The sequence below is a fragment of the Bubalus kerabau genome, chromosome 3, assembly GCF_029407905.1.
Source record: "Bubalus kerabau isolate K-KA32 ecotype Philippines breed swamp buffalo chromosome 3, PCC_UOA_SB_1v2, whole genome shotgun sequence".
In the NCBI taxonomy this organism is placed as follows: Eukaryota; Metazoa; Chordata; class Mammalia; order Artiodactyla; family Bovidae; genus Bubalus; species Bubalus kerabau.
The window spans coordinates 187,085,701-187,107,788 of record NC_073626.1 but is presented as its reverse complement, the minus strand read 5'-3'; the positions used below and the strand labels follow the sequence as shown (position 1 = coordinate 187,107,788).

The 22,088-nt window shown below is 53.3% G+C and overlaps 2 protein-coding genes across 4 annotated transcripts in view; one reads left to right on the top strand and one right to left on the bottom strand.

Annotated features, from left to right (window-relative positions):
* CAPZB (capping actin protein of muscle Z-line subunit beta) overlaps positions 1-22,088 on the bottom strand; it is a 140,444-nt gene that overhangs the window by 86,977 nt on the left and 31,379 nt on the right. The gene's annotated exons all lie outside the window — the stretch shown is intronic.
* On the top strand, positions 15,799-16,316 carry LOC129647116 (cytochrome b-c1 complex subunit 6, mitochondrial). Its single transcript, XM_055574299.1, has one exon. The coding sequence runs from the start codon at positions 15,869-15,871 to the stop codon at positions 16,142-16,144; it is 276 nt and encodes a 91-aa protein (XP_055430274.1). The 5' UTR covers positions 15,799-15,868; the 3' UTR covers positions 16,145-16,316.

Here is a 22,088-nt window from a genome sequence, read left to right as displayed (position 1 = left end):
ATGGACTTCAGGACGCTAGGGTTCTCTGTCCTTCACTGTCTCCCAGAGTTTGCTCAAATTCGTGTCCACTGAGTCGGTGATGGCCATCTAACCATCTGTCTAGAGAATGCTAAACAACCCAAACTAGAAGAAAATAATTTCAGGTGACTTGGGAAAACAACTTGCTAGCTCAAGAAATCAGACGGGGGCCGCGAGTCTCTGATCCCGGGCTGGACAAACGAGGGACAGCTCTACCTCCTAACAAATTCCGAAACCTCCTGTCCCCCTGCACTACAGACTCTGTCCTCACAAACACTATCAGTGATGGGTGGATTTCTCGAAAACGGTACAGACTGTCTCTCTGGTGGATGGTTTCCGGACTCCTCAGAAGATCTGAAAGGCGCCATGACCTACTGCCTGATCACGGATGTTTCACAGATGTCTTCAGCTGCTGCCTCTGCAGGGTCCTGGCAGGTTTCACATAACAAGAGACTAATCCCTCCACTTTGTCAATTGGTAGTTAAAGACACAGGTAGGGGTAATCCCAAGGAGTCTTCAATGGATGCCTTGCGTGCCGTCCATTTCTACCTTGATGGCAGAAGAAATCCAAGAAACCTTTCACCAAAGTCAAAGGTGATTGGAACAGAGCATCCTGGTATTGCAAAGAAGAGTTAAAAGAATATTTTTGGGGGGGAGAAACATCATCCATGTGTTCATTGACGAAGGCTGAGGAAAGGATACTCCCTTTCTCATGGCAGAAGCAGCCAATTCACATAAACCCTCCTCTAAACTGACTTCTAAGATGGGCTGGAGGAAATTGGCAACATTTCGCCACGGGTTTCCGCCAGCAGACATCGCACATGGCTTCCAGAGGACTGGTCCCAAGTGCCAGAAGCACAGGTGGGCAAGTCCCAGGGAAGCGGAAGACGCGAAGGACGTGAGCCAGATAAAGCCTCCCTCCAAGTACATCATCTACAAGAGCACAGTGCTGCCTTTTGACCTGCATCCAAAGGGTGGCTTGAGGAAAAGAGGAACACAGGGCTAACACATCCACCCAAACAGCTGGCCCACTTCTTCCCTGGGTCCCTGACCTCTCATTTCAGACGCCAGTGGGAATCAGCACGGAAACCCCCGTCTCTGCCTGCCCCGTCCAGGTCAAGGGCAGCTCCTTCGTACAGTGCCACACCCCACCACCAACCCTGGGCACAGCACATCCCAGTACAGGGAATCCCGCAACAACGCCAGGCCCTCTGGCACTCCCAAACACAACCCAAAGCTTCCGCCGCCTTTGGTGATAGCGAAGGACAATGAAACATTTCCCCAACCTGTGACGGATTTGAAAATCCAACTCAAGACCTGTTACAAGGCTCTCCTCATCCAGCTGTCAGGACCCACCAGACGGGGAGATGTCTAAAAGCGAGGTCCTTCCAGCTTCAGTATCTAGAACCTAAAACAGATCCCCTTGCCAGGCTGCACGTGGCACAGAAGACCCTGGCAGTCAGACAGACATGGGTTCAAATCTTTCAACGCCACGTCCTAGAAATGGAGATCTGGAAAAGTCCTTCACCTTCCAGAGTCTCAATTCCCTCATCTGTTAAATAAAACTAATAATAAAACCTATCCCGCAGCCTTGTTTTGAGAACATTATAAAGTGTGTGTAAAGAAACTTGCCGAGTTTCTGGAACGTACTAAGTACTCAGTTAAACAACAGATACCATCACCAACCTCTTCCACAGAATCTAGCTTCGGGGGCACAGGACCCCAGCATTCCCACGTGGCATTAACACACACCTCTCCACGTCTGTGGTTCACCCTACCTGAGGGCATGCCAGGTGGGCAGCCACGGGACAGGAGCTGAAAAATCAAACCAGAGGTGGCCACCTCTTCTGGGTCAGAGCAAACTAATCTTTCTGAGTGAAAACACCCCTCCTCTCTCAAAAGACAGGTTTCCTTAGAGAACAGCTCGCCAACAAGACGCTTTGACGAGCTCAAAACCTTCTTTCCATCCTTCGCTGAACATTGAGTGCTATGTCTCAAGAAGGTTGCTGGCTGAGTGAGGAGCTTAAAAGTCCTTCAATGAGTAAAAATAATTAAACGAAGGGAAGCAACAAGCTCCAATCCCAAGATATTTTTGTAATTGGAGGGTAACTCCTTTACAGTGTTGTGTTGGCTTTTGCTGCACAGCAGGGCAAGTCAGCTGTCACTGTGTACATATCCATCCCCTCCTGCACCTCCCTCCCCTCCCACTCCCACCCAATCCTCTAGGTCATCACAGGGCACCAGGCTGGGCTCCCTCTGCTACAGAGCAGCTTCCCACCAGCTGCCCGCTTTACACAGGACAGCGTATACATGTCAGGGCCACTCTCTCCATCTGCCCCACCCTCTCCTTCCCCCTTCTATGTCCACACCAAGGCAGCTTTTTGAAAACTGGAAACTGGATCTTCCCTGGTGGTCCAATGGTTAAGGCTCTGCACTTCCAGTACAGGGGGCGTGGGCTCAATCCCTGGTCAGGGAACTAGGGTCTCGCACGCCCCGTGGGGCACAGAGTATAAAAAATAAAAGAGAGAAAGAAAAGGAAACCAGAGACTAAGCTCAAACGCTGCACAGCACCATGAGGACCGCCTCTCCCTCTACCGTCCAAAGGAGGCCCCGCCAGCAAACGCCACCGTCACCGCCACCAAAGCCTGTCGCTGGGCAGTGACTCCACGGCAGGACCAGACTTACGGGCTCAGAACGCACTAATAAAAACAACAGCTAGAACTTATTAAAACATCGCTCCAAGGGCTTTAAATGCCACTGTCTCACCTAATCTCACAAACAGTCCCAGGACGTTAAGCCCTAGCACGCAGATGCGGAAACCGTGGGTTCCACTGGTAACGGTGGTGGGGCTGGGCTTCAGCCTGCCTTTGACCCCAAGGCCTGCCCTGTGCTGTCTGGCAGCCGGATCACCTGCTGCCACTGTGCTCCCTCCTCGTCCTAAGGACCACCGCGGCTACCTCTTTGTTTTCAAGGTTCCAAAAGAAGAGGAAAGAATGACTAGTTTTAAGATCCTTGCACAGCTGAGCAGCCTGGGAGGGAGGCGACATGGCACTCCAGCTGACAATACAGGCTTGAGAGAATGGTCTGCGTTCAAACCCTGACCCCACCAGGTCTCAGCTGTGTGACCCTGGACGAGTGACTCACTCTTCTGTGCCTCACTTAGGTCTCCTCATCTACAAATCAAGCGTCATCAGGGAACTCCCTGCAGTCTAGTGGTCAGGACGCTGTGCTTTCACTGCTGAAGCCGCAATCTCTGGTAGAGGCCTTCAAGGTTCGATCTCTGGTAGAGGAACTAAGATCCCGCAAGATGCATGTTGCAGTTAAAAAAGAAGGGAAACAAAAAACCAACAACAACAACAAAAAACAACCAAAAACCCCCCAAAATGACAGCAAAAAACCCACAGGCAATTAATTAAACAGCACCTACGTCACATACTGTTGTTTTAAGGATCAAGCGGGGGCGTCCTCACAGAGCATAGCTGGGACACAGTCACTGCACGCATTCTACATGGAAAGTCAACAGAGAAGCGGAAGAAGAAAAGGTAGATGGATATAACCTAGAATTTCACAATAAAGGCCTCGCTGGCTTTCTGCCAAGGGCTAGGAACAGGGCTGGGCTTGTATGCATCAACTCAGCGCCAGCGAGGCCTCGGGACAGCAGAGCCCGGCGGGCTGACGGTCTGATCAGAGAAGGGCCAAACGAGGCTCGGCGCTTTGGGCTGAGCCTATTTCAGCACACACCTCTATGGAGCCAAAGTTCAAGGATGGCTTTTATTATAATTCTTTATGACTCTGAACACTCGACTTCTCAGAACAGCGTTCTCCTGTTCCGCAGGACATAAAACCATATCTCATCCAGATACAAATATCCACTGACTGATCACTTTCACTGAAAGCAGTCTTGCAATTTGGGACCTTCACTGAGTAAGGGTATTCCACAAATGTAAGAAACATCACTCTAGCTCAGGGCAGAGGCCCTCTCGACGTGCTTCTGAGGGCACCATGGGGAGAAATCTGAGGACCAGGTGCTGAACGACTCAAGGGCCAGGATATTATCACCCTCATCACCTCCAGCTCGGAGAGTCCTCATCCACAGAGGAAGATGACACTCAGAGCCAGGCAGCGCATAGCGGAGCCTCACGCGACACGCTTTCCTAGACAAGCTTTTCAGTGGGATGCTTGCTAAATTTCCAATACAGGAAATAAATGGTAACATCCATGACTTCCTGTCTCTTGGTCACAGGAATAAATAGAGACGGCAGAGGCAGCTGGCCTACGGTGCTCAGAGCCCTTCTGCATAGTCTGAAGGGCTTGATGTGAAATGGAGAATCCGTGCAACTGGAAAAGCGATCAGGAGCCAGACACGCTGGGCAGTGAAACTCCCAGCAAGACGGCCTTCGAGGTCTCCACGGCTCACAAGGCGTCTTCCCCGGTTCCCACCAGCCCAGGGAAACTGAATACACTGTTTACCAGGGACCCCAGCGAAGCCAGCCTCAACCCACCAGCGGGACAGCTTCGTGGACACAGAGAGAAGACATGTTTGCTGCACTTGGCCAATTTCCTTACATTTCACTCCTAAGTTCTGAGACCGGAATGAACGGGAGGCACCACAAGAGAGCTTAACAAAGCAGAGGGGGCTGTTTTGCTAGGCTCCTGCCTCCAACATGAAGGGAGAAATCAATTCACTTTCCCCTCTAACCTGTGAATCCCAGGAGAGGGCCAGTGTTTGGACGGCCTACAAATGCTCAGCTTCCCCGCAGAGCCCCAGACAGGGATCCATCCATCCCCATATTGTTCTTACCGCCCACCTCCTCCCCGTTCGGGGGAGGGGCCCGGGCACACAGTTCCGAGGTCACGCTCCTCACTTCAGGGATCGTGGGAATGCTTACGGACACACTTGTCCCAGCGCCGCCAGCTGGATCGCCACGTCCTGATGGGCTGGGGAGGACGGGGGCGCATGGAGGCAGATGTTCCGTGTTATCGTAAAACAAACAGACAAGGATCACGCTGTGCACCCCTGAAATACGTGCCGCCCTGGGCTTCGGTTACAGCCCAGCAAAGCCGGGGGAGAAAAGAGCAACGAAGCGCCGGCCACTCTTCCCCTCCTCCGGAGTGTAGTGCCGCCCGAGAGCTCAGGGGCCACAGGTTTGAATGAGAAAATTCAATTAGGAAGCAAGAGTGAGGCAACCCAGAGCATGCCAAGCGGCACCCTGAGGTGCCCTGGAAGGTGACCCGGGGGCTTCCCATGCCCTCCGAGGGATCCGGGGCCTCGTCCCAGCTTTTACTCATGGAACTGGAATCCGGACCAGGTCTGCCCTACGCCGTGAGCCTCCCTGTGCGGCTTCCCTAGTGGGCCTCGGCACAGAAGCCAGGGCCGGGGCAGGGTCCCCGCTCTCAGATGCGCGGAGCTGTTTCCAGTCTACATGGACAGGTGCCCAACTCCTCACCGGAGGCTCAGGGGCTCTGAGGGGCCGTCAAGGTCACCAGCAGGGGCTGTCCACCCTCCTTTAGGGTTCCCCCATAGCCACGGGCAGGCAGCTGGTCGGTGTTGGGAAAATGGCTTCGCTGATGCTCCCAGGAGGATTAAATCCAGAGCAAGGGGGCAGGGGCAGGAACCTGTTTCCAATCACTGATGGAAAACAGATTTCCTCTTGGGTCAGGACTCTTCCTTGCACGATGTGAGCATCAGCGGGCTCTGCCCAAGACCACGTAAGAGCAAGGAGGTACGGAGCATGGTGAGGGTGCCAGGAGATGAGCCCATCACAGTCAGCAAACAACACGCCCCGTGGAAGGTATCTGCAAAGCTCCCATCACAGAGAGATGAGATGAAGTACAAATCCCCCTCCTTCCTGTAATCCACTTCCTTTCCTGTTCTACTCGTACAGAAATAAAGTTTCAAAACCATCTTAACTACCGCGTCCTTCCTGTAGAGCACAACCATGCACTTTCACATTAACACAGGAGAAGATGGTTATCAACTCCCAAAGTCTTTGAGTCAAAGGTCCTTGAAGAATCGAGACCCTCACTTCAGAGGCCCGCTTCCCTCTCAGGAAACCCCTGAAGCACCCAGTCGTTCAGCCTGATCGGTGTCAGCGGTGGCCGACTCCCCACGTCCCAGGGCGGCGCTGGGCACACACCTGCCATCCCCACCCACCACCCGTCCCCCAGTCCTCCAGGCATCCAAATACGTGCCACTTCTGGGTTGGCAACACTGCTTCAAATCCCTGGTGCAGGCCACCATGTCCTTCCTCAGCTCCTGGCCACACTCCGGGTTCCGCCTGTGCCCCGCCTGTGACACAGTTCAGGGGGTTCCCGGGGTCAATCCCACCCATGCGCCGAGGGCTCACCATGTGCCACTCATCCTGGAGCCTATTCCTGTTCGATTCGGCCCCTGGAGTCTGCTTGGGTGTTTTTTTTTCTTTTTTTGGTGGTGGGTTTGTTTATTTTTGGGGGCTTTTTAGTTTCTTTGAGGGACTCAAGGTCCTAACATTGAGTGCTTCCTCGGCAGTTTCTCCGGCTGCCCTCACACCCTGTGCCCAGGCGTAAGCAAGCAAGGCGGCTCACGAGAAAGGAGACACGCGTGTACAGAGACGATGCACACTGCCGCACGGCAGAAATGAACAACGCTGCAGAGCGATCATACGTCAGTAAGAAAAGAAGAGAGCGGCACAGGGCCCGAGCGCAGCAGGCAGGGTGGCTGCCAAAGTTCCCAACAGCTCAAGTGAAACACAGATCAGCCACATCCAACAGGCTACTCAGAAAGTACTTTGAGGTACAAGCATTCAAGGAACACACTAATACAAGACCCATTGGTAATGAATATTTGTTAGAAATGATGCTGGGAAAGATGATATCAAAACAACTTGCTCTCTTATGCAGATGAAGTATTTCTCCTAAAATCCAGCCCTGGCTGCTCAGTCCAACCTCTCCTCACAGCAGAAGGGTAAATCCTGGTCCAGCCCAAGGCCAACTGCTCCGGACGGCAACCCCTGGATCCGAAGCCACGTTGCTAGGACGTGTGGGCTGCACCCCACGGGCAAAGTCAGAAGAAGTCTGCGGACATCCAAGGCGAGGTCCCGGAGGCGGAGTGACTCAGAATGAGTGTCTGGTACCTATCCCTGCATGCCAGTCTCCTCACGCGCTCCAGCTCATCCTGAAGGCAGGCTATCGTGTGTTACAAACTACACTCTCAAAGAACAGTGGAATTAGAAAACACACGTAACACTACTCGGGGCTGCAAACTCTAAGAGTGAATTCCAGCTGGTTTGTCAAGCGTTTCTTGGCTGTGCGGCTTGAGTCCAGACTGGAGCCCAGGTCCACCCGTCCCTGCCTCATGCCCCAGGAAGGCACCTGCCTGGGGACTCTCCTGGGAAGCGGAGTGAGAGCAGGGGTGTCCTTGGGAGCACGCCATGTCCTCTGGGACTCAGCCCACCCAGTTCCGGGAGAGAAGGGTTTCAAGGCAGAAACAGAAGGCCCTGTTGGCCCCAGAGGAGTGGGGGTACGGCACCCCTGTTTAACTTCCTGCCTTGAGCACTGACCATGCATATAAAGAACGAGCCATCAACTGCAGGGTGTGGCGGGCATGCTCAACTCGGTACAACAGGCACCCGGCGTGTCACCCACTCACTGCCACTGCAGACAGAACGTCAGACCCTCCCTGGCTCCAATAGGCAGCGGCAATGGGGACGCCGGGTGACGGGGGTGGGGGGCAAGAGCAGAAGGGAGAGAGGGTCATGGCCCGAGACACCCACAGGCCCCTTCAGAACCAGGCTGGGCGTCTCCAGGTGGCACAGCTGTTCAGGGCTTGAGAGCTTTAACCTTTGGGATCGCCAATTGTAATGGGCATGCATTGGTTTTCTTAAATCACAACAAAGGCTAAAAAAGTATTTAAACCGACAATTTTCAAACAACAAAAGCCAGCGATCACTCTGGTCAATGAGACCGCGGTACACCATGTAGGAGAACTCTGTTCTCAGGATGGAGGGGCCCAGATTGCTCGTTGAAATGAAACCAGACAATCTGATTCAAACTAATTTAAGATGGGAGAGGGTGGAGTGGGCGGGTATAGATGGAACAAGATTGGCCATGGCATCAGGTAAATGGGGCTCATTATTTAATAGGCTTGAAATTTTCCATAATAAAAAGTGTCTTAAGAATTTAAATCAGGCCCCACTGCCCTGCAGGAAGTCCCAGGGGCCGCTGAGGCCGGCTGGCGTCTAACGGTCCCTGGACGTCGCGACCTACTCTTGCTGCACTTGGTCCAGGGAGACCCTCCTCAGGAGGGAGGAGGAGAGGAGACCTAGCGGAGCTGCACAGACCAGGCGCCTCGAGGAGCAAGCACCAGGGTCTTCGCTAATCGCCAACCCCTTCAGCCCGGAAAGCTGTGCTTCCGCTGGTTTCCTGTGAAGAGGCCACCAGATGCTCCAGAATCTCCAGACTCTGGTTTGTTTTTAGGAAAGTTCCATTGCTTCTGGCTTTAGTTTGGCTGCCATAAAGACACAGTTCCTTCATGCTGGGGTAACTCACTCCACACCAACTGCATTAAAAGAAGGCTTCGTTATCTGTGTTCGCCCCATCAGTGTTCAGATGGGTAAACACACAGGTGTCTAGCAATGGACTGATTTCACCCCTTCCTCTGCCCCACAACACTGATAACTGTACCCTTCTACACAATGAGAGGATTTTTTTTTTAAAAACCCATCTATTATTATACATACATGTATATTCCGGCCACTTCACATGGCATGTGGGATCTTCCTTGTATGCCCCATGCTGGGAGTAGAGTCTAAATCACTGGACCACCAGGGAAGGCCCTCCAACTCTGATTTTAAAACAAACACGATATTGTATAGCAGAACCACACTATCACCGCGCCATTCAGGGCCCAGCTGTGAGAGAGAGGTTACCCAGGGCAACTTCTGGCGGCCTTTAAAAACTTCATGAGCTGGAAAATTTAAGTCATCGTTTTCATGTGAATGGGAATGCCCCCAGTGCGCCCAGCTCTTCACAAATGCGGACACAGAAGCGTAGCGGGGCCAGGTCACCTGGCCAAGACCACGCCGTGGACACGCGGCAGCTGAGGCGTCAGGGTGCACCAGACACAGCCTTCCCTGGGGAGGAAACCCCAAACCCAGAGGGCCGCGCGGGCCTTGCCCTCTGTGAGGCCACAGCAAAAGCATGACGAGTCAGAGGCCCTCTCCCCAGGAGAGGACGTGCAGATCACAGTGAGTAAGGTACCTAGGGCTTAACAGATTCCCCCCCAACCCCCGCCCTCCAACATCCCAGGCTTAAACCCTCTGTTCAGACTTTAAAGAACCTCTGCTGAAAGCCAACGACAAATTTTAAAAGGACTATTTACAGAAAACACAACGTGCCTAAACCTGATCCAGATGATAACATTTCGTGGAGACAGACGATGTCCTGGCTCCTAAGGGCACTGCCAGCCTTTGTGGGTCCTGGCTTGGTGGCTCTTCATTCACTTCCCTGACACTTCCAGCCCTGCGTCCCACCCTGTGGTAAAGAGCCACCTCCTGGAAATGCTGGGATCGAAGCCAGTCATTTCAAGGAGCAGGTGAAATTCAGAGAACTCTGGAAAGCAATTTTGCAAGAACAGTTTCAAAATGGGAGAAAAAGTTTTTCTTTGGGTACAAAACCCTTGGCCCAGAATGTGGCAGAGGTCTTAGACAAAGCTTTTCACAGACATTTGATTTAGCATTATTTATATTAGCAAAAGAGTAAAAAGCACCCCATGTAAGTACATTATGGTACAACCATTAAGATTAGAACCACTAAAAATCATTAACAGGAAGTTTTGCAAAGATGTTTTACGTTAAGTGGGGAAAGACTTCTTGGATGCCAGTGAGAAAAAGCAGGGCGCAAAGTTTAAAACATGAAAGGTGTATTTTAAAATGTGCTTAGAAAAAAAAAAAAAAATAAAAAAAAATAAAATAAAATGTGCTTAGAGAAAGCTGCAAAACGCAAAGGAGTAAAAGGTGGTTTTCTCCATGAGAGGGGAATTCTGAGTGGCTCTTATTTTTTCATCCTCTTTATGCTTTTTTGGTGTCTGCATTTTCCACACGTGAAGCATGCGCCGTTTTCCCTTTACCTTTTTCTTCTGACAGCAAATATTAATACTGGCTTGCTGTAAAAAGACTCAAGCATTATAGAGAATGAAAACTCCTCCTATAGGGACTGCCCTTGTGGTCCAGTGGTTAAGACTCTGCCTTGCAATAAAGGGATGAGGGTTCGAACCCTGGTGGGGGAACTAAGATCCCACAGGCTCTGGAGCAACTTAAAGCCAATGCTCTGCAGCAACTGAGCCGGCGTGCCTCAATTACAGAACATGTGCTCCCAAGGAGAGATCCCCGGGGGCGCAAGGAAGAGCCACACGCCTCAGCTGAGCCCCACGCAGCCCAATACTTACATAAATAAAGGCTAAAAAGAGAAAAGGCCTCCCATAATCCCACCACCCAGAGGCAACTACTCCCCAAAGGTCACTACCAATGATGACTTGGCATCCGTTCTTCCAGATGTTCCCCAACAGGCATTACCTTTATAATCATATAACTGCTTTTAAAGGAATAATCCGTATGAGGCCACATGTATGAAAGGTCCAGAAAGGTCTGTGGTGGCAGGGGTGGGACCCGGGAGTAGCCGCACATAGTGCGCGGGGACTTTCTGGGTTGATGGAAACACTGTCCACCCCTGGACTGTGAGATGGTGCCACGACTCTGTACTAAAAAATTTGGAAAACTGAATGATTCGCTTAAAACCAGGACATTTTATGATATGGAAGTCACACCTCTATGAAGCAGCTGGAAAAGAAAACACACACACGCCAGAGCCAGCGGGTCTGCAGGCCCCAGGGCTGCCCCGCCTCCGCCCGGCTCCGTGCCCGGCTCCTCTCGGGAGCACATGGCAAGACCATGAGGCAGCAACACAGGAAGCTGGCAGCCTCTCAGAATCACTGGACAAACAGCCTGCCCGGGAGGCTGAGCAGGTAACAGGGCGCGCATGTTGTGTGAGGCCCAGTGTACACAGGATGCAGGAGAGCACTGGCTGTCTGTGTGTGTGTGTGTGTGTGTGTGTGTGTCTGTGCGTGTGTGTGTGTGTCAGGCCCAGTGTACACAGGATGCAGGAGAGCACTGGCCCCTGAAAGGCGGCTCATGGGGCTCGGGTGGAGCTGCCAGCTGGCCTCAGACAAGCGGCCGAGGAGACAGAGGCCTGGCCCGACCGCCCACATGCCCCACGGGGCTCAGGAGGCCGCGGAGCAGGACAGCTGGGAACACTGCTCTCATTCAGCAGAGGCCACGAGCTGCCCCGACAAGGTGCCACCCCCTGGGCGTCCTTGGAGCTGAGAAGACACGGGCCAACGTTACAAAGAGGAACGTGACAGCAAGCCGTAGGAAGGGGGGAGTGGAGACCACGCACATGTAAAAGGCACAAGGACCACAGACTGGAGAAGGGCAACCGGGCTGCCTGAGGGTGCAGGAGAGGCCCTTTCATGGAGACAGCGCTGGCAGCTATACATCCAAAGCTTCTGCAGTGCTCACACCCTTCTAGGACCTAACCTAAGAAATCACTCACATTTATGCACAAATACGCCCACTATTTTGCTGCCAAAAAAGAGAAATAACTTCCCAATAACAGGAAAATGATCAAATAGTATGTTATTATTGCCATGTTTGTGAAGAGTGTCCGTAAGTGAAAGTGAAAGCGGTTTCAGTCACGGACTCTTTGTGACCCATGGATTCTACAGTCCATGGAGTTCTCCAGACCAGAATACTGGAGTAGGTAGCCTTTCCCTTCTCCAGAGGATCTTCCCAACCCAGGAATTGTACTGAGGTCTCCTGCACTGCAGGCAGATTCCTTACCAACTATCAGGGAAGCCCAGGGCATTCTTAAAAACATGGGGCAATTATTTTATGTTAAATTAGCAAAGTCGGATATAAAAACTTAACCTCAACTAAGAAGTGAGTGCAAGTTGCTCAGTCGTGTCCAACTCTCTGTGACCCCATGGACTATACAGTCCTTTCCCTTCTCCAGGGGATCTTCCCAACCCAGGGATCAAACCCAGGTCTCCCGCATTGCAGGCAGATTCTTTACCAGCTGAGACACAAGGGAAGTGTTTCAACTAAGAAAAGTTCTTAGTTTTTTTTTCAACTAAGAAAAAGATGTCCAAATCCTGGAGAGAAACAGTAAGTGAAAACGTCAGCAGTGTTTTTCTTTGGGTAGGGAGATTAAGAGATTCTTTTTCTCCTTTTATCTACTTTTCAGAACTTTCCAAATTTTTTATAAAAGTATTTCTCAATCTCTAAAAAGTCTATGATCCACCTGCCAATTGGATTCTGTTAACTTTACCCTCTAGGGTTTGTACTGTGTACAAATTACGCTTTGTTTTCCAGACATAAAATTCTAATCCTGAATGCGCTCTCTCAAATTACAGGCCCACTGGTTGAAAACTGATGGCCACACACAAGATGACCGTGAGCCCTCCGAGCAGTGCTACCTGGCCAGCCCGCCTCGAATAATCTCTATTAGGAGCATATAAAACTTAAAAAACTTCTATCATCCTTTGGGAATGATCCTGGTGGCTCAGCCTGCAATGCGGGAGACCTGGGTTCGATCCCAGGGTTGGGAAGATCCCCTGGAGAAGGGACAGGCTACCCACTCCAGTATCCTGGCCTGGAGAATTCCATGGACTGTATAGTCCACGGGGTCACAAAAGTCGGACACAACTGAGCAACTTTCACATCACTTTCTTTTGGAAATAAGGATCTTGTAGCAGTTGTTGCTTTTTTTTATGCGAGAAAAAAAATACTGACAAATTTAAAACCGAACAGTCTCTGGTCAGGACCGGACAGAATCCTTGAGGGAACCTCGCGTCACCGAGAAGGAAGTTGGAACCACACACTCTTTCTGCCCTCCTAAGAGTCTTCTGCTGACACAACAATCCAGCTGAGTGAGTCTCACAGACGTGCCCCAAGGATGCCACCCCAGGTTCAGGGTCAGAGGCGGTTCAGCAGACAGCTGGCGGCCTTGGGGGCTCGCCTCCTGCCCCTCTGCCGGACAGTCTCCGTGCCAGGGCTGCCCCACGGCCGCCCGAGCTATCTGCCAGAACTGCAGTAGAAGGACCAAGTGCGCTCACGTTTAAGAACTAGAGGACGTGTCTGGTGGTCCAGCGGTCAGGAGCCTGCCTGCCAACACAGGGGACAAAGGTTCGGCCCCTGGTCCAGAGAGACGCCCCGGCAGCCAAGCCAGTGCTCCGCCGCGGCTGAAGCCCAGAGTCCCCGCTACCACAGCCGGGGACACTGCGAGCAGCCTCCAAGGCCCAGCGCAGCCGAACGAACAAAAGGAACTAGAGCAGACCCCAGGTCTGCTGTCTAATCAGGACCCTCTCACCGGTATGCTAATGAGCTTTCTTCGAGGTGGGAGACAGAGCTAAGGGGGAGGGTGTCTGTGCGCGCTCAGTCATGCCCACTCTGCAACTGCAGCCCGGCAGGCTCCCCTGTCCGTGGGATTCTCCAGGCAAGAACGCTGGCTGGGTTGCCACACTCTCCTCAAGGCATCGTCCCAAGCCAGGACTCAGGGATCAAACCCATGTCTCCTGGGGCTCCTGCACTGGCAGGTGGATTCTTTATCACTGAGCCACCTGGGAAGCCCCTAAGTGGGGGGTGGTGCTTGGCAAACCCCAGCCTCTGCTGTGGGGTGAGCGGGACTTTGGATGGGGTTAAGGGCCAACCCACCTATCAGCCAACTGAGTGTTTGGGGGCCACAGTCTACAGAGGGATGGGAAGTCTCCCGTCTCCAAGTGATCAAACCTAAGATCGAGGCTGCACGCCTGCCGTTTTTAAGGGAGGAGTGTGCCCTGGTGGGGATGAGTCGCCGGCACAGACAGGACCGCAGGGGCTGCCCCAGGGGCGACAGCAAACGCAGAGCCTCCTTTCTGCTGGCACTTTCTCCCTGGGAGGGGCCCGGTCCAAGCAACTCTGACTCCTCGCAGTCAATCAATCTGAAAGCGTCCTCTCCTCTCCTCCTCCCTCCCACCCTCTGGCGCATCTGATGAATATTCTCCTACTCTTGTTGCTCAAAATGAAGGGTGTTTAGAGCCTGAAATAAATACATTATTTCCCCACTCCAGCACCCTCCTTAACCCACAAAGCCCAGAGGTTAAAAACTCACAAACTTTTCCTCTCTGAATCACGAATCGAAACCTGGGGGCACCTGTGACAACTGGATCAAACAAAGATGCAAAGCGTCTCACGTCTCCTCCTTCCGATAACTGCTTTTTATTCTACGTTCAACTGCAGATGACTCACATCAGAAGCTGCCCAGCGACCTGACCAACTTTACTCCCTGGCTGGCCAACAAAAGATGGGGGATGGGGAGGGGACACAGTTGTTTTCGGGGTCTGCTAGCGTGGCCGTGCTCACGCCAGAACCTCTCTCCTACCCACGCACCGTGTGGACCCCAGTAACTCTGCAGTTCCCTTTCCCGCCAGCTTCCTTCGCTAGGGTGGTGAGCGCGTCCACCCTCACAGCCCTGCAGCCAGCCACCCGCCCCCTCTCCACCAGCTCTGAGACTGGGTCCCTTCTCCAGGTGCTGGGCCAGATCCTCTGGGCTGCCCAGGGCCTGGGCGGGAGAGCGCCATACCCTGGAACCATCTGGGGGGTGGAGGAGGTGAGGGCCACCGGCTACCCTCTGCAGCTGGAGAGACCGGGGCAGCGGAAGAAGGCCAGGACACCAGACGCCACTCCAGGCCCCAGCGCAGTGCCCCTCCTGATGTCTCCACCTGGCTTCCGTCTGGGCCATGCGGCCAGCCAGGTGGTTTTCAGGCACAGATGGAGCCCTGGTGGCCAAGGCCACCGGCCCCGGATCCTGGCATCGCCATAAAGCTGACGGGCACAGAGCGGGCCAGCCCATCACCGAGGGGCCTGCAAGGCCACGCGTCCCAGGGCCGGAGCCGGAGGGTAGAGGAACAGAGTAGGGCCTGGGTGCTTGAAAATTCTGACTGCAGCCAAGAAAGAGCAAGGCACTGGTGTGACGAGGCTGCCTCCAAGGCCGGGCTTGGACCGCGGACACAGAGAGCGGGCTCCAGGATGGCCACGCTGACACGCCGCCCACGCCGGGGACGAGGCCTCATCTCTGTCCTGCCAACACGCCCACAGAGAGAGGGGATAAGCAGGTCTTCAACGCGCATCAGACACATCTACACAATGCGATATCACAAAGCAGCAAAAGTCAGGCTTAAGAAGAAAAGCCGATGCGCTACAAAAACGGTGATTATAAGTTACACTGACCAGGGGCTTCTGCGGGCCCGACCCTGTTCTAAGTCCTTTACTTACACGTGTTAGCTCACTTGGTCCTCACAACCTGCCTAAGACAGCCTCTGCTGTTAATCTTATTTCACAGACAAGAGGACTGAGGAACAGAGGGGCTAAGGAACTTGTCAAATCACAAAGCTAGTAAGCAGCAGGGCTGGAATGTGAACCCAGGCAACCGGGGTCCAGAGGCCATGTTTCTGACTCCATGTAATACTGCCACCCACAATGTAATACAGACATTCTAGTATCTATGGATATACCCTCCAAACAATTAAGTGACAAGAAAAGACCAGAGAGAAATACTCCAAATGACAACCGGGTTGTCTAAGTAGTGGGAATAAGGTAATTTTAATTTATCTTCTACTCTGCTATATTTCTAACTTTCTACAATTTACAAAATTAGGAGGAGACTGTGACTATTATCCTTCACATTTTATCCTTTAAAAAAAAAAAAAAGGCTTTTTGATCCTGAAGTGGAATAGGTGCCGCTGCTGCTGCTTGTGTTGAGTCCAGAGCCGCAGCCGGACATGGGGCTAGAGGACGAGCAAAGGATGCTGACTGGGTCCGGAGATCCCAAGGAGGAGGAAGAGGAGGAGGAGGAATTAGTGGATCCCCTAACAACAGTGAGAGAGCAATGCGAGCAGCTGGAGAAATGTGTAAAGGCTCGGGAGCGGCTCGAGCTCTGTGATGAGCGTGTATCCTCCAGGTCACAGACAGAGGAGGACTGCACAGAGGAGCTCTTGGACTTCTTGCATGCAAGGGACCACTGTGTGGCCCACAAACTGTTTAACAGCTTGAAATAAGTGTGCATATTTGTTCACCCCAGCCTTCATCACCTGGGCATTGGGATATTTCCTCATAGTTTTGAACATGATGTTTATTTGTGTAACTAAGTTCATGTGAATCTCAAGGATTTTGGCTTAGGCAAGTAATTTCTGTGTAATTATCAGTGATTTCATCTTAATAAAGTCCAGTGATCAGCAAAAAAAAAAAAAAAAAAAAAGATACTCAGTTTGCCAGCACTAGGGATTGCCAGTAATCAGTCCCAGCAAATCTAACGAAACCCTCACCTGGTTACTGAACTTCCCACCCAACTAGCACACGTTTCTTAACCTATGAAATGGGAGGACACTTCCCAACATCAGAGACTTGTTGGGATTGAAACTGGAGCACAGGAAGAGCTCCTGGCATATATCATGACATCCTTTCCTGGGGGCCCAAAATGTTACTAACAGCTGCCACTTCTTGATGCCCACCCTACTGGGCATGTAACATACGTGTAACATACATGTCTAGTCAACTCTTCCTCATTCCCTAGGGCATGAAAGGAAGTAAATGAAGTCCAGGAACTTGCCTGGAGCCATGGTGCCTGGAAGAAGCTGACCAAGATTCAGGTCACGTCTGCCCACCTGCAGGCCCCCTCCCCTTCCACCATCCCCTTCTCCTTCCAGGGCAAGTTCCAGATGAAGATGGACAGGCGGCCACCACCACCGTGAGCTTCTCATCACCACTGCTCTCTTTTCAACCATTTCAGGCTCCTTAGGACCCAGGGAGCAGAGTGCACGCCTCACGCTAACACAATTACAATGCAGGTCTCGGGACCCCTCGGTTGAATTATCCCCCAACGATCCTTACATCAGTCCAAGTTCATAGGCAGGCTGATGCTGGTTAAGTCTTGGGAGTGCGCTTCGGCCCTTGCCTCTTAAAAGTTGTACCTAGGAGCAGCTCTGAATTCAGGCAGAAAGATTAGCTGCCGTTCGGTACTTTGAACTCTAGGTCAGAGTCATGTGGTGGTCTTTTAATATACAGTTGGCCTTTGGACACTAGCCCCGCCCAGGTCACCCTATCAGAACAAAAAGCTCAGTCTCAAGAGGCCTGGATGGATAACAGAAACGCCACTGCTGTGGATTATGGTCTGGACGAGTGGAGAACAAGTGTCCACTTGCAAAACCAGACATGGGAGAGCTTCCCAAGAGGCACCTTCAAAGAGGGAACAGTAAGCCACACGGCCAGGCTCTGATGTTGCTTCCTGACCCGCTGGCATGGGGGGCAGGGGGAACCCTGATTTAGGAAACCAAACAGGTGAGCACTCCAGTCCTTTCCCAGAGTCCCCCACCCCCCGAGACCTCCTGCCAAGAATAACCACATGTGGCAGAAGAATTTTTCACTTAAAAAAAAAATATTAATTTTTTTTAAAGTTCATTATATCAACCCTAAGGGTGTGTCTGACATACAAAAAGTCAGTGTTACTGACTGTCCACTTCCAGAGTGTTCCTACAATCTAGGAGCAAAGGCCAGGCGCCGAGATCATCTGCTGACGCAGGAGGGGGGACAGTGCCTGGAGAGGATTACAGTTCACCCCATCACCCCACAAACCAGAACACTGGACCCAACACGACAGAAGCTGGCCCAAGACCCCATGGAAGCAAAAGCCCTCAAAAACTACCCTTTTACACTTCTGCAGCGTCAGCTGATATTTAGGCCTGTGTTGGGAAATCTCGTAGGTCTGAAGGATAATGGGGCCAGCGAGGGAAAAGTAACTAAAATGCAGACACTCGCCACATATGACTGGGAAAGACCAGCCAGGAGTCCACGAGAGGTTACGAAGAGCCTCACTGGCACCATCGGCACATGCCTGTCTACGGAATTACAGAAAGGGATGTTTATTATTTGTAGGAATTCTCTCTGCTATTATATGACTCATTCCTGCATGCCAGGAATGCTCTCATCTGGCAACAAGCAAAGACTGCCGAATTACAAAGTTTGTAACAATTATCATTGCCTGATACATGATAGGCAGCAAGTCAGCTGGTGGAGCAACTGTTATTGTGCCTCTCGTTATTACCAGCTGTTCCTCCTCTGCTTGAAGGCCTTAAGGACGCTGTCGTTCAAGCTCATCAACCTCCAGCCACCGAACTGCTTAGAAATGCTCACGGAATCGGCGAGTTCCCAAGGAGAATCCACCACAGGGGTCTGGGTGGATTAGGGCACCAGGAAGGGGAATGGCAGGGGCAGAGGCAGAAACGGGTGGTGGGGTGGAGAGAATGACATCCAGGTAAAGGAGGACTACAGCCGAGAGAAAAAGGATCTCCTGAACTGGGCGGCAGGCGGGCAGCCTTGAAGAGCAGGGTGAACAATCCTATGCGTGGACCCGAATCCCGTCTTGGGAAGGGTGGAGAGGACCAGACGAAAGGATACCCTAGCCTGCAGGAGAGCAGCGCCCAAGGGCCTGCAGCGCTCCCAGCAGGGTTCCTGGACCCTCAAACAGAGCGGCAGGGCAGGCGACGGCAGCCCCACTCCACACAGGAGGGCACGGGCCTGGGGGGTCAGCGCCCCGGGGCCGCACGGCCACCTGTGACAAGGCTGCGGCTGGACCTGAGCACACTTCTGCACAGGACAGTCCGGAAATATCAGCAAGGGATGCGCGTCTAACTGCATTGCCTCCACTGCTCTCGGGATGACTCAAAACTGCCTCAATTTATGTAAAGCGAACCTCAGGGTTTTCCCCTACCAAAGCCTGTGATTATCATGTAAATAATAGCTAACGCTTACTGAGCATTTTAGTTTTATTGTGTCAGTAATTCTGCGAAGCGTTTAAACTTATTACTTACCGTAATTATCATTTATTATTATGTCTCTCCAGCCCCATACCAACCCCCCCCCACAAGCCACTCCTGGGGCTCACCTGCCCCATCTGTCGTCTCCTGTGCCAGCTCCCTCCTTTCTCCACGGCTTTCTGGACTCAAGCTTATCACCCCTCACTGACTGCACCCTTCAAGGGTCCCCGGGATACAGACAGAGCCACCAGCCCTCTCTGCTCCTTCCTTTAAACGTGCTCTTCCTTCCGCCTGGGCAGCTATTCCCTCAGCTCAAGCCCCGCCCTCCCTGACTGTCCCTGCCCCGTGGCGGCAAGCCTCCCTGGGCACAGTGACCATCTGCTGGTGTCCATCTCCATCTGTGCTTCCCTGGTAGCTCAGACAATAAAGAATCTGCCTGCAATGCGGGAGACCCAGGTTGGATCCCTGGGTTGGGAAGATCCCCTGGAGGAGGGAACAGCTACCCCCTCCAGTATCCTGGCCTGGAGAATCCCATGGACAGTCCATGGGGTCGCAAAGAGTCAGACACGACTGAGTGACTTTCACACATTACATCTCCCCCACGAGGCTACAGGTTCTGGACAGTGACGGTGATGTCCTTCTCAGTCACTTCGGTATCACCCTGGCCTGGCACAGAGTTTAAGTCATGGTCAGTGAATAAATGGCTTCCCAGGTGGCTCAATGGTAAAGAACCCACCTGCCGATGCAGGAAATGCAGGAGATGCAGGTTTGATCCCTGGGTCAGGAAGATCCCCTGGAGGAGGGCATGGCAACCCACTCCAGTATCCTTGCCCGGAGAATCCCATGGACAGAGGAGCCTGGTGAGTTTCAGTCCATGGGGTCGCAAAAGAGCTGGACACGGCTGAGCAACTGAGCATGCACGCATGGAGAATCAACATTCACGGGGCAAACTGGGGGCTCTGTCCTCTGCCTGAGCGCAGGGAAGAGAAGGGGCTGCGGGCTGGGCCCCCGTCCTGCAGGGCCCTCTACTCCCACATGGGTGCAGCAGGGACGTGTGGGGAGAACAGTCTTCACGTGCGCACAGGGAGGCCCAGGGTGCCTGGTCCTGCAGGCGTCCATCACTCAACCCAGACAAACCCCAGGGGCCCTCTAATAGGAATCGATGTCCACCGCCAAGTCCTGTGATTCTAAGCAAGCCCCAGTGCTATCCGCCTCCGACTTCTCCCTCTCTGGATGCCTTAACGACTCCCTCTGAGCCCTCCCTGGCCTCTTGTAGCCATCAGAACGACCTACTTCATGAGACCACAGCGTCCTCCTGCTGAGCGCCGCGGCCTGCTGTAGCCCTTGGAATAGAGCCTGACGCACACGACCCCGAGGCCTTCCCGGGGTCCGGGCAGTGAGAGGAGCCCGAGACTGGAAGCTCGGCCCCTCTCAGGGTGAGAAGGGCAAGGGACACAGGGAGCAGCTCCAGCCCCGTGGCACGGACCCTACCCCGGGGGTTGCCCCCCGTGCTCCAGGACCATGGCTGTCTGCAGCACCAGCAGGGCCTCCAGGAGCGCAGGCACCCCCGTCCCGCAGAGTGCTCCCCAGAGCCCGGCCTCTCCCAGGCGGTCCTGGAAAAAAGCCTAGGAGAAACTGCAGGGTTGGGGCAGCAACCCCAAGGCCAGGGCAGGCGGGCAACCCAGCCCTCTCCTGCCCACCCCCAAGGAAGAGGCAGCCTCTCGGGGCACCAAGGTGCCAGCCGCTACGACGGACCCTCTGAAGGCAAGTCCGTCCCATGAGGCCCCTTGTTTCACCCTTAAATACGTACATCCTGGTTTTTAAAAACCTTTCCACAGAAAATGGACATCTGCTTGTCCAAGCAAATGACATCTGCGAGGGGTTCCTACTGCTCCTGTCGGAAAGTTACACACACTTACTAGCAGCTACCACGCATTGTCTCGTACACATCGCACACGAACACACCATCTCCACTTCCTTAAACCCTGCGAGGCTCACAAGATCGTCCCGACTGACCGGGAGGCTCCATGGTGGAGTGAACCTGGTCCAGACCCCAGAGCAGGTGGGTGGAAGTCCAGGCTGTCAGACTGCAACCGTGCATTCTTCACCACGACACCGAAAGCTTCGAGCGTGCATTTCGGCAACGTGCTGCGATTTTCTCCAAGTGACCCGGAAGCACTCACGGAAGCAGCAGAACTTGGAAGCGGGAAGGCCCGGCCGCAGCCCGTGCGAGTTGAAGCCCGGCTCTCCCACGTGATCCCTGCGCACCCCACCGCAGCTGCGCGCTCCCTGGACCAAAAGCCACCAGCATCGGCAGGAAGCCTCGAGGAGAGCCAAGCTCCTGGGGAGGGGAAGCAGGAGGGCGCTGCTCGGGGCAGTACAAATGGCAGATTCAACTCAAGGAATCAGCCTGCAAGGAGGAAGCCAAACTGCAGACCCAGAGGCTGAGATGCAGAGAGCCCGGGCCAAGCACAGACAGCCCGACCACCACCCTCCCCCTCAAATCACAGGCAGCCCGACCACCACCCTACCCCTCAAATCACAGGCAGCCCGACCGTGGAAGGAGCGGCAGGTGGAGACAGGTGCCCCCGCCAAGAGGAAACAAAGGCGGCCCTCTGAGAAGCATGAGAGGTCAAAGGTGAGCTGAGCGCGGGCGAAGGGGAGTGCCGCCTGCCGGGGGAGCTCTGCCCTGCCGGGGGAGCACTGCTGCCAATCGCACCCAGGACTCCCCATCCCTAAGTTCTATCTCAAACTCCGCTCTAAAGCAGGGCGGTCTACCTGGGGAAAGGACAAAGAGAGGTGCGGGAGATTAAGAGACAGAAACTTTCAGTTAACAAAAGAGTCATCCACACTAATGCAACAGTGTAAATCAACTCCAATTTTTAAAAAATCCCGCAGTAACAACAACAAAAATGTCAAAGACAGGAAGTGTAACCGTGTGGCGAATACAGCCAGCAACTGCCAGGCGCATCTGTATGCTGAGGACCACAAGTGGACCTGCCGCCATCACGGCGGCCATTCCGAAATGCACAGAAATGCCAGGCGCTGTGCTGTGCACAGGAACTAACACAGCCCTTAGGTCTCCTGCACTTCAAAAGCAAACTCGCCCATGGAAAAAGAGATCGTACTTGTGGCTGCCAGAGGTGGAGGTGAGAAGGCGATGGCACCCCACTCCAGTACTCTTGCCTGG